The sequence below is a fragment of the Dama dama genome, chromosome 3, assembly GCF_033118175.1.
Source record: "Dama dama isolate Ldn47 chromosome 3, ASM3311817v1, whole genome shotgun sequence".
In the NCBI taxonomy this organism is placed as follows: domain Eukaryota; kingdom Metazoa; phylum Chordata; class Mammalia; order Artiodactyla; family Cervidae; genus Dama; species Dama dama.
In genome coordinates this window covers 57,874,448-57,887,396 of record NC_083683.1, presented here as the reverse complement: position 1 = coordinate 57,887,396, position 12,949 = coordinate 57,874,448, and the positions used below count along the sequence as shown (strand labels likewise).

The 12,949-nt window shown below is 35.7% G+C and overlaps 1 protein-coding gene across 1 annotated transcript in view; it reads right to left on the bottom strand.

Moving 5' to 3' along the window:
- The window catches only part of CPNE8 (copine 8), a 258,489-nt gene that overhangs the window by 13,565 nt on the left and 231,975 nt on the right, over window positions 1–12,949 (bottom strand). Inside the window, exons 17-18 of the mRNA XM_061129923.1 lie at window positions 5,047–5,149; window positions 2,842–2,899 (exon numbers count right to left, since the gene is read on the bottom strand). Coding sequence (XP_060985906.1) covers window positions 2,842–2,899; window positions 5,047–5,149 — 161 coding nt within the window. The remainder of the gene's footprint in view (window positions 1–2,841; window positions 2,900–5,046; window positions 5,150–12,949) is intronic.

Sequence of the window (12,949 nt, the reverse complement as noted above, 5' to 3'; positions counted from 1 at the left end):
TGTTTCATTTCAGTTAAAGAAAATGGCAGTTATTCAGGCAATAATGTATTAGAATGAGATGCTATAAAAATATCACCCACTTTTCAGTATGTCCTTTGTGTTAAAAGGCTGCAGGTAGCAGAATTGGAAACTACACATTTGAGAGCAAAAAGAAAAGAAATGGCATGTAAGTGGTGAAAGGGAAATGTTCACCCTTCAATTTTTCAGATCATCTGGTCCTCAAGAAGCCTGAAATTGTAAGCCCCAGTTCCCCACCTGATCCCCTCTCTGGAAAAAAGATGTATAAGAAGCAGATCTGTATTTATTTCTAGCCTTGTGAGACAAAATGATATTAGAACCCCTTATATTTTCCCTTCTTTCCTAAACTTGGATCAAGGCAATTAAATGGATACTATATTGACTTGTTGCATTTTAAGGATAAAGAAATTCTTCTTGGAAAAATTATACATAAAGTTTTAAATTATTCTCATTGAAATTCAGAAATAAGACATTTAAGTACTCATTAATCTAACAGTTAATTTATATTTCCTCTACTTTCAAAGAATGGATGGCAATATGTTGTATTTCTTGCCTATGTAAACCTCTTGGTTGAAATACATGTAGATGTTGGATTTATGTAGCTAACTGAGAAAACATGCAAGTTTTACTTCAGTCTTTTCCTACTAATTTATATGCATACTATATAAACTTATGGTAGATTTGGAAGTGCCTAGAAAAAGGCTCCTCTGATAAGATAGTACCAACTTGAATGTAACTCAGAAATTTTCTTCCATCAGGGTGAAAACAAAAATCAGGTGTTTCAGGACCCTAATTCCCTGTTTATAGGCGTGCCAGAGGAAAATTTCACTTTAATTCCAGGACAGAATTCTATGGGAAGGCAACTTCCCTATGTCTATAATCTTCGCTCATTCTTCCTCATGAGAAGAGTGATTCATAGGATAACTAAGATTGGGAGATGGAACTGACCTTGAATCTCTTTTTAGAGTACTCTATCCTCAGGTTGAAGGCAATTTCTCCCTGTGGTATGATAAATAGGCAAGGCTCTGCTCCTGTCCAGAGGAGGCCTTGAGATAAAGGTGAGGTCATTTAATTTTGGGGCAGAAAAGAAACAAGAAGTCTGAGTTTGTGCACAGGGTAACTCAGATTCTCCAATTCTGAACTACTATTAATTAAACTTACATTTTGATTTCTATTTGAGTGACTCTTGCGTATTTTTTTTAAGTTAGTTCAAGAAGTCAGGGGGGAAATAATGAATTTTCATACCTCAAAACTCTGATAAATAATTCATTGGGAACAAAAGAATTGAAGAAAATAAATAAGTGTGGCTATTGTATGAGGGTAGTACCCAAATAGCTGCACCTGCTGCTTTGAATAGAAATATATGACCAGAAATGTTCTCCAGGAAATGTCAGTTGCTCTGTATTCACACATTATGTGTGGGAGGTTGAGGAACAAGTGACTGGGGTCTTACACCTAACAATGGCCTTCCATAAGACTCTGGGGGACCTGGGATGTACCCGACGAAAAGTGCATACTTGAGAGGCAAAAGCAAATTAGTAACTGAAAAGGAAATCATGAATTACTTTAACCCAGCAACTGGTAAAGTTTGTGAATTGTGGCCTATCACTGCTCAGTGCAGATGATCAAGTACACAAAGTATTAACAAGAAAGATGTGTCTTAGTTTTTCTGACTCCAGAGAGGTAGCTCAGATTCATGCCTGATGGACAATGAAAGCAGATGTAAATATTCAAAGACAGAGAAAATATTAGCAGCAGCAACAGCAGGCAGGGCTAAACTGATATTGCTTTAGAAACTGGAAGATTTCAATGATGCAAACTGTGACCAGCAAAATATGGAATCAAAGGAAAGAATCTCCAAGATCAGCAATATAACTGCTGTGTTGTTTTACCTGAGACTGACAGATCTTTACTGTCTGTATTGAGGAGGCACTGGTGGTTAAGCAAGAATCATCTTAGTGATGATCATATTATGATTAGACACCTATGTGCCTCAATTAACCTGTAACATACCAAAAGTTGTTTCAAATATTTTAAAATTATTCTAATTTCTAAAGTTCCAAGCTAAATACTCTCATTGTCAATGTAAAATCACATGAATCAGGTGAATATTATGTGGTTATGCAGTTGCAATCTAGCATAGAGTTCTCTTAAAGGAATCCATCAGGTGACAAGAAGCAGACTCAGTTTAGAGTTTACCCAGATTACTAGTTACATGAACACCCATCACTAATTGGCATTTGAAGATGGCTTGAGCCAACAGAAACAGAAAATACCCAATAAATGAATTTAGCATAATTATATAGTCTTATTAAGTTTCAGATGGTCAGATCCACTTTCATTTTACTTTGCTCTCTCACAGGACAGAACATAAATAGTTATAAAGATAATGTCTATCAACTAGCCAGGTCTGAAAATCCATTATTATGCTTCACAACATAGTGGTTTATTAATTTAATGCTCACCCTTAAAAGTTTTTAGGGAACCCACAGTCTGTTTTGCCTTAGGAACAAAAACTCAATTTATCACTCAATATTAAGAAATACTTTGAGGAACAATTCATCTTTAATAAAACAGAAAGCTACATGTTGAATTAACCTATACTAGAGAGATAATGAACTACTCAGAAGACATTCTTTTAATTTGCTCACTTCAATAGACTCCATTATGTGATATCTATGTATGTACATGGACATAGTATACAAATCCACATGCACACTCATATTCCTATATGCAAAAAAAAAGGAGTGATAGATATGTAAGTACATGATGACTTACAGTTAATAAATTCCCAATGAATGCTATTGAAATTTTATTACTCACCATCAAATTCTGCTGGTCCAACACCTACTATAATTATTGACATTGGAAGTTTTGAAGCCTTCAAAGAGAATACACAATTTGTACACAATTAAGAAACTGAATTAGGAAAACAACTAAGAATTAGGAAGAAAATAATATCCTAAGTATTGACACTTTTTCACAGAAGTTCACTAAAATTCTTTTGGACATATTTAATATTAACACAGAATAATATACTTGACTCCACTCTTATCCTTTCTGAACTCTGTACATACGCTAATTCACTTGGATTTTCTTCAGGAGTGACCAGTCTTGGATAATATTTTTTTTAAAAAAGTACTGAGCATTTGCTTACACTTGCTATTCTCAGACAAAATCTTCCTAAGCTGACTGTGGGTATCTTTAGTCTCTTTTTTCATTTTCTCTCTCTATTTGAAGATCTTTTTGTTACTGAAAGGTGAAAAAAGATACCGTATTTGTGAAAAAGTAGCACGTGCATGCATGCTAAGTCGCTTCAATTGTATTTGACTCTGTGCAACCCTATGGACGGTAGCCTGCCTCCTCCTCTGTCCGTGGGATCCTGCAGGCAAGAATACTGGAGTGGGTTGCCAGCGCCCTCCTCCAGGGGATCTTCCCAACTTAGGGATCGAACCCATGCCACTCTTGCATTGGCATTCAGGTTCTTTACCAATAGGGTCACTTGGGAAGAAAAAGTAGTACTCTTATCTCATTTATAGTTATGGTTAGGAAAAGCAATTTTTATAGTAAATGTGTGACTACAAATGATAATTATAGAAAGTTATTATCAGTATGATTAAATAATTTTATGGTAAGACTATGAGATCCACCAACAGAAAGGTGGAACAATATAGCAACCACATTATCAGGTCATTGAAATATGAATAACTGTTTTTCAGTACATGACCGATTATTTTTTAAGTTTGTTTTTTTTTTAATTTTAATATTGGCCACCATAACACGTGTGAAGTGATATCTAACTGGGGTTTGGATTTGCATTTTCCAAATATTAGTGATGTTGAGGATGTTTTAGCTTGTTGATCATTTGTGTATCTTCTTTGGAGAAACACCTTTCAAGTTTTTTTTTTACCTTTTTATTTTGTATAGAAGTGAAAGCGAAAGTGTTAGTTGCTCAGTCTTGTCTTACTCTTTGCGACCCCATGGACTGTAGACCGCCAGGCTCTTCTGTCCATGGGATTCTCCAGGCAAAAATACTGGAGTGGATTGCCATTGTCTTCTCCAGGGGATCTTCCTGACCCAGGGATCAAACCAAGATCTCTTGCATTGTCGGTAGATTCTTTACCATCTGAGCCACCAGGGAAGCCCAATATAGCCAATTAACAATGGGCTAGTTTCAGCTGAACAGTGAAGGGACTCAGCCATACATACACATATATCCATTCTTTCCCAGACTTCCCTTCGATCCAGGCTCCCACAGACTATGCAAGAGAGTGTGCCACATAATGTGCAAGCTTTTACCTCTCTTTCATTTTGTGTTTGGTTTTGCTGAGTATATGTCTATAAATATTCGATTTTTTTCCCACATGTAACTAGTTTTTCTCACACAAACAGCTAATTATATGCTATTAATAATTATGTCATTAATATGCCATTAACAATTATGAAATATGATAACTAATCTTTCACACAGCCATTTTTACTAATGTCTACTTTGTGTCAAATACTGCTCAACCTGAATATAGAAAGGTAAGTAAAACCAGATATAATTTTATAGATTGCAATCTAGTAAATATTGATTTTATAGACTATAGTCTAATAAAGAAGACAATCAATTAATCATAAATGTAGCATATAATTAGAAACTAGTCCCCATCCAGTTCTATAAACATAGAAATTAGCACAGTTTTCCTGTAACTGAAATGCAAATATTAAGAAATATTCTGTATAAATTGTAAGACTATATACATCAAACTAACAAACACACTCATGCACATGAAGTTGATGTTATTTATTTTTATTTTAAATTTTTTGAAATAATTTTGTTAAAACACAATTATTCACACTTCTTAGCTTCGTCCTCATGGATGAATGGTGCAAATGTGTGTGAGTTGTCTAGATAATGCACTGGCTGCAAAGGCATGGGCATTTTATTTCACTGTTAAGTCAACTAAGAAGACTTCAGTTAGTTAACCTAAGTAGCACCATGCTTTCATTTAGCCAGCCCAAGACAGAATGACTCCTACTTACGTTAACTATGGACTCCTTAGTTTGAGCCATATCTGAGATAACACCATCTGTCACAATCAGGAGCACAAAATACTGGGAGCCATCCTTTACGGAAGCAGCATATCTGAAAGGCAAATAAAAGGTAAACAATACCCAAAATAAAACAGTTTCTCTCACATGATAGCTGCTAAATATAATTAGGAATAGTCAACACATCTGTTAATCTCAAGAAAATATTTAAACATTTCTTAGGAGCCTATATTGTGCAAATTCTCAAATATACAATTTTTTTCTCTGAAACAGCACAGTAGAATAACAGCATGCTGCTAGAATAACAGCAGACAAGATATTAGACTAGAATAACAGCATACTGCATGCTGGCACATAGAAATGCTGGGAAGCCTTAGAAATTCATTCACTAATAAAAGGTGAGCTGGAAGGTATGTTACCACAGAGGGATGGCTACGGCTTTTAGAAATAGACATCTTGTCTAAGCAACACATAATGTGTATTATCTTCTGCATAAATTACATAAGCTATCTGAACTTTATTTTCTTATTTTTAAAATCAAGATAATACAACTTTCTATTGTTAATAAGGAAATTTCATGTATGGTAGTAAATATTTATACTATTATACACTGGTAGATTTTTACATATGTTAAATTCTATAAATGATTATTATTCTTGTTTTGGAACTAGATAGCAGTGATGATTGCATAACATTGTGAAAATGCTGAATGTCATTGAACTGTAAACTTTAAAATGGTTGGCTTTATGTCATGTGAGTTTCATCTTAGTTAAAAAAAATGCAACGGAAGACAAAGACTATATACTTTTTGACAAAGATTTAGTTCTAGGTCTTTAATACATGTTAAATTGGTAAAAAATGAGAAGGAAAATATAAAAAACAAAGACAAAAATTAGGCATGTAATGAGAACATATTTTAGTACTTATCTTCTGTACTCTGCTGCAGAATTTTCACCAAATAATAGTAGAAATATAGAGGAGAATTTCATTACCATATTTTCTCTCCATTTTTCCATTGTGTTCTACCATTCTGAGTATCTTGATGATATTCTCAACAGAATATGTTTTGTGACTTTCAGTACATAACTAGTATAATGGTCATATCTAGTAATGAGGAAGCATTATGGTGCTCATAGAGGACAGTTTATAAAAAATTATCAAGTAAATCACAGAAAAATTATCTCAAGAAAATATCTATTGATTATCAATGAAAATCAGTACCTGATGGATCCTATAATAATAAAGTCTGAATACATTGTGGACAAACCAATGGCCTAATAGATCAGGGCAAAATTTATTTCTTGTAAAGCAGAATTAATAACTATATGAACAAGAAATATTACAACTTTGCCACAGACAAGAGAAACTAATAATTACACATCTGTTAATAAAATATATGGTAATTTTATAGACTTATGAAGAGAATACAGTCTAAGTGACAGCTTCATACACTATGGAACCAGTTCTACAACATATAATCAAAAATGCTCCCACAATGTTGAACAACTGATCTTGGCACTAAGACATTTGTATTAATGTGATAGTAACATAAGCAATGGAAAATCCAAAGTATGAACCTACTCTCCCATTTTACATTAAAATTTTTTTTTCTTAAGCAGTAGGATAATGTCCCTCAGGAGTTAATTAAAAAAAAAATTTAAGTACTCATTATTTTTAAAAAGCATTTTTTACTGACTATTCCTCAAAAACATAAGGTTTGTATTTCATGTGATTAACAGGAGGAAGCTCTATACAGTAGCAAAAACAAGAACGGGAGCTGACTATGGCTCAGATCATGAACTCCTTACTGCAAAACTCAGGCATTTAAATTGAAGAAAGTAGGGAAAGCCACTAGGCCATTCAGGAATGACCTAACTCAAATCCCTTATGATTATACGGTAGAGGTGACAAATAGATACAAAGGATTAGCTCTGGTAGAGAGAATGCTGAGAAACTATGGACGGAGGTTCATAACATTGTAGAGGAGGTGGTGACCAAAAGCACTGAAAAGAAAAAGAAATGCAAGAAGGCAAAGTGGTTGTCTGAGGAGGCCTTCTTTATAAATAGCTGAGAGAAGAAGAGAAGCAAAAGGCAAATGAGAAAGGGAAAGATACCCACCTGAATGCAGAGTTCCAGAGAATAGCAAGGAGAGATAAGAAAGCCTTCTTACATGAACAGTGCAGAGAAATAGAAGAAAACAACACAATGGGAAAGACTAGAGATCTCTTCAAGGAAATTGGTGATATCAAGGGGATATTTCATGCAAGGGTGGGCATGATAAAGGACAGAAACAGTAATCACCTAACAGAAGCAGAAGAGATTAAGAAGATTTGGAAAGAATACACAGAACTACACAAGAAAGGTCTTAATGACCTTTAAGATCATCATGGTTATCTGGTGATATCTGGTGATATCAGATATCATGGTTATCACCAGAAAACGATGATGGTGTGGTCACTCACCTAGAGTCAGACATCCTGAAGTGTGAAGTCAAGTGGGCCTTAGGAAGCATTACTGCAAATAAAGCTAGTGGAGATGATGGAATTCCAGCTGAACTATTTCAAATCCTAAAAGGTGATGCTGTTAAAGTGCTGCACTCAATATGTCAGTAAATTGGAAAACTCAGCAGTGGCCAAAGGATTGGAAAAGGTCAGTTTTCATTCCAATTCCAAAGAAGGGCAATGACAAAAAATGTTCAAACTACCATACTACTGTGTTCATTTCACATACTAGCAAGGTAATGCTCAAAATCTTTCAGGCAGGCTTCAATAGTATGTGAACCAAGAACTTCCAGGTATACAAGTTTGACTTAGAAAAGGCAGAGGAAACAGAGATCAAATTGTCAACTCCCACTGGATCATAAAGAAACCAAGAGAATTTCAGAAAAACATCTGCATCTGCTTCGTTGACTGTGCTAAAGCCTTTGACTGTGTGGATCACAAAAAATTGTGGAAAATTCTTAAAGAGATGAGAATACCAGACCACTTTACCTGTGTCCTGAGAAACCTGTGTGCAGGTCAAGAAGCAACAGTCAGAACCAAACATGGAACAATGGACTGATTTAAAATTAGAAAAGAAAAAAAAACAAACAACAACAACAAAATTAGAAAAGAAGTACAATAAACCTGTATATTGTCATCCTGCTTATTTAACTTATATGCAGTGTACATCATGAAAAATTCAGGGCTAGATGAAGTATAAGCTGGAATCAAGATTGCAGGGAGAAATATCAACAACCTCAGATGTGCAGATGATACCACTCTAATGCAGAAGGTGAAAAGGAATTAAAGAGACTCTTGATGAGGGTGAAAGTTGAAAGTGAAAAGGCTGGCTTAAAAATCAACATTCAAAAAGGAAAGATCACAACATTTGATCCCATTACTTCATTGTAAATAGAAGGGGAAAAAGTGGAAACAATGACATATTTTCTTTTCTTGGGCTCTAAAATTACCGTGGGCAGTGACTGCAGTCATGAAATTAAAAGATACTACTTGGAAGAAAAGCTATCACAAACCTAGACAACATATTGAAAAGCAGAGACATCATTGCCAACAATGGTCCGTATAGTTAAAGGTGTGGGTTTTCCAGTAATCATGTACAGATATGAGAGTTGGGCCATAAAGAAGGCCAAGTGCTGAAAATTGATAGTTTTGAATTGTGGTGCTGGATAAGACTCTTGAGAGTCCCTTGGACTGCAAGGAAATCAAACCAGTCAATCCTAAAGGAAATCAACTCAGAACATTTATTAGAAGGACTGATGCTGAAGCTGAAGTTCCAATTCTTTGGCCACTCGATGCTAAGAGCTGACTCACTGAAAAACACCCTGATGCTGGCAGGAGGAGGAGGGTCAAAGGATGAGATGGTTGGATAGCATCACTGACTAAAAGGGCGAGTCTGAGCAAACTCTGGGAGATAGTGAAGGATAGGGAAGCCTGGCGCCCTGCAGTCTATGGGGGTCTCAAAGAGTGGGACATGAGTTAGTGACTGAACAAAACTAACAAGTATAAATGGTAGTGAGAAAAGCTTCTATGAGTTCAACAGTATGGCTTTTATGATTTTCATACCAAATTATGCTTTAAAATGGCAAGATGGATTCCGACTCTTTGCAACCCCATGGACTGTAGCCCACGAGGCTCCTCCATCCATGGGATTCTCCAGGCAAGAATGCTGGAGTGGGTTGCTATTTCCTTCTCCAGGGGATCTTCCTGACCCAGGGATCGAACCCAGGTTTCCCGCATTGCGGACAGACGCTTTAACCTCTCAGCTATCAAGGAAGCCCAATAGAAAATTGAGTATTATGTAATATAAATATCACTTTAGGTGGCTTAATTGATCTCTTTTCGGTGGGGGGGGGATTGTTTACCTTTTGATAATTAATATTCACTGGAGTGTAGTTGATTTACAAGGTTGCGTTAGTTTCTTTCTGCTGTATAGCAAGATGTATACATGTATACATATATATTATACATATATTCACTATTTTGTAGATTATTTCCCCATGTAAGACACTGAAGAGCATGGAGTAGCGTTCCCTGTGCTATACAGTAGGTTATTATTAGTTATCTACCTTATATATAGTAGGATGTAGGTATTAATCCGGATATCCCAATTTATCCCTCCCTCACCTTTCCCCTTGACAAACATAAATGTGTTTTCTACATCTGTGACTATTTCTATTTTTTTTTAAATAAGTCCATTTGTACCATTTTTTATTTCTAGATTCCACATATAAGCAATTTCATACAATATCTATCTTTCTCTGTCTGACTTACTTCACTCTGTGTGTCCATCTCTAGGTCCATCCATGTTGCTGCAAATGGCCTTATTTCATTCTTTTTTGTGACTAATATCCCATTATACATACGTGCCAAGTCTTCCTTATCCATTTCTCCATCAATTGATATTTTGGTTCCTACCACGTCCTGGCTACAATGAACACTGGGATGCATTTATTTTTTTGAACTGTAGTTCAAAATTTTCTTGGATTTTATGCTCCTGAGTGTGATTGCTGGATCACATTGGTGATGGACAGGGAAGCCTGGCATGCTGCAGTCCATGGGGTCACAGAGTCGGATATGACTGAGTGACAGAACTGATAACTGACTATTTTCAGGTTTTTTGAGGAACCTCTATACTGTTCTGCATAGTAGCTATACCAATTTACATTCCTACCAACAGGGTAGGAGGGTTCCCTTTTCTCCACACTCTCTTTAGCATTTATTGTTTGTAGATTTTTTTGTTTTTGATGATGACATTCTGACTGATGTGAGGTGATACCTCATTGTAGTTTGACTTGCATTTATCTAATAATTACAGATGTTGAACATCTTTTCATGTGCTTTTTGGTCATCTGTAGGACTTCTTTGGAGAAATGTCTATTTAGATCTTTTGCTCAATTTTTAATTTTTTTTTTAATCAAGCTGCATGAGTTGTTTATATATTTTGGAGATTAATCCTCGGTCAGTTTTTTCTTTTGCAAATATTTAATCCATTCTGTGGGGTTGTCTTTTCATTTTGTTTAAGATTTCCTTCACTGTGCAAAAACTTTTAAGTTTAACTAGGTCCTATTTGTTTATTTTGGTTTTTATTTTCATTATTCTGGGAGGTGGATCAAAAAATCTTTCTGCAACATGTCAAAGAGTGTTCTGCCTATGTTTTCCTCTAAGGGTTTTATAATATCCAGTCTTATATTTAGGTCTTTAATCCATTTTGAATTTCTTTTCTCATATAGTGGTAGAGAATGTTCTAATTTCATTGTTTTGCATGTAGCTGTCCAGTTTTCCATTGAATAGCACCACTTATTGAAGAGACTGTCTTCTCCATTGTATTTTCTTGCCTCCTTTGTCATAGATTAGTTGACCATAGGTGCATGGGTTTATCTATGGACTTTCTATTCTGTTTCACTGATCTATATTTCTGTTTTTGTGCTAGTACCATATGTCTTGATTATTGTAGCTTTCTAGTTTAATCTGAAGTTAAGAAGCCTGATTCCTTCAGCTCCATCTTTTGCAATATTGCTTTGTCTTTTAGGGATACTTTGTGTTCCCAAACAATCGTAAATGCTTTTCTTCTAATCCTGTGAAAAAATGCAATTGGTAATTAGGCAGGAATTGAATCTATAGATTACTCTGGGGTAATATAGTCATTTTGACAACACTGATTCTTCCAATCCAAGTACGTAGTATAGCTCTCCATCTGTTTGTATCACTTTTTAATTTCTTTCATCAGTATTTTATAGTTTTCTGAGCACAGGTCTTTCAGTAGGTTTATTCCGAGGTATTTTATTCTTTTTGATGTGATGATAAATAGGATTGTTTCCTTAATTTCTCTTTCTGATCTTTCATTGCTGCTGCTGCTGTTACGTCTCTTCAGTCGTGTCCGACCCTGTGTGATCCCATAGATGGCAGCCCACCAGGCTCCTCCATCCCTGGGATTCTCCAGGCAAGAATACTGGAGTGGGTTGCCATTGCCTTCTCCATCTTTTATTGCTAGCATATAGAAATACAAGGCATTTCCATGAATAAATTCTGTATCCTGCAACTGTACCAAATTCATTGATGAGCTTTGATAGCTTTTTGATAGTATCTTTAGAATTTTCTGTGTATAGTATCATGTCATCTGCAAACAGTGACAGTTTTAATTCTTATTTTCCAATTTGGATTTCTTTTATTTCTTTTTCTTATATGATTGTCTTGGCTAGGACTTCCAAAACTATGTTTAATAAAAGTGGCAAGATGGACATCCTTGTCTTATTCCTGATCTTAGAGGAAATGCTTTCCATTTGTCACTGTTGAGAATGATGTTTGTTGTGGGTTTGTCATACATGGCCTTTATTATGTTGAGATATGTTCCCTATGGTTTTCCCAGTGATCAAGTACAGTTGTGACAGAAGGAGCATAAGGAAGGTGGAGTGCCAAAGAACTGATGCCTTTGAACTGTGGTGCTGGAGAAGACTCCTGAGAGCCCCTTGGACAGCAAGGAGATCAAACCAGTCAGTCTTAAGGGAAATCATCCCTGAATACTTGTTGGAAGGACTGATGCTGAAGCTGAAATGCCAGTATTTTGGTCATCTGATGCAAACTCACTGGAAACTCAGCTGGCTCACTGGAAAAGTTCCTGATGTGGGGAAAGATAAGAGCAGAAGGAGGAGAGGGTGTCAGAGGATGAGACGGCTGGATGGCACTGATGAAATGGACATGAACTTGGGCAAACTTTGGGAGATGGTGAGAGACAGAGAGGCCTAGTGTGGTACAGCGCATGGGGTTGCAGAGTCAGACATGACTGGGTGACTAAACAGCAGTGAAAACTTGTTCCCTGTATGCTCACTTTCTGGAGAGTTTTTAAAAAAAAAACTAGTGTTGAATTTTGTTAATTTTTTTCGGAGTATCTACTGAGATGATCATATGGATTTGATTCTTCATTTTGTTCATGTGGTGTATCACACTGATTTGTGCATATTGAAGAATTCTTGCATCTCTGGAGAAATTCCACTTGATCATGGTGAATGATCCTTTTAATGTGTTGTTGGATTTGGTTTGCTAGTATTTTGTTGAATATTTCCGCATCTATGTTCATCAGTGATACTGTCCTATAATTTTCTTTTTTGTAATATTTTGGTCTGGTTTTGGTATTAGGGAGATGGTGACTATACAACTTAGGAGTGTTCCTTCCTCTGCAATTTTTTGGGAAAAGATTGAGAAGGATAGGTGTTAATGCTTCTCCAAATATGTAATATTAATAGAATTTGACTGTGAAGCCATCTGTTCCTAGACTTGTGTTTGTTGCAAGTTTTCTAAGCACAGTTTCATTTTCAGTATTTGTGACTGGTAAGTTTATATTTTCTGTTTCTGCTTGGTTTAATCTTGGAAGGTTGTAACTTTGTCCATTTCTTATA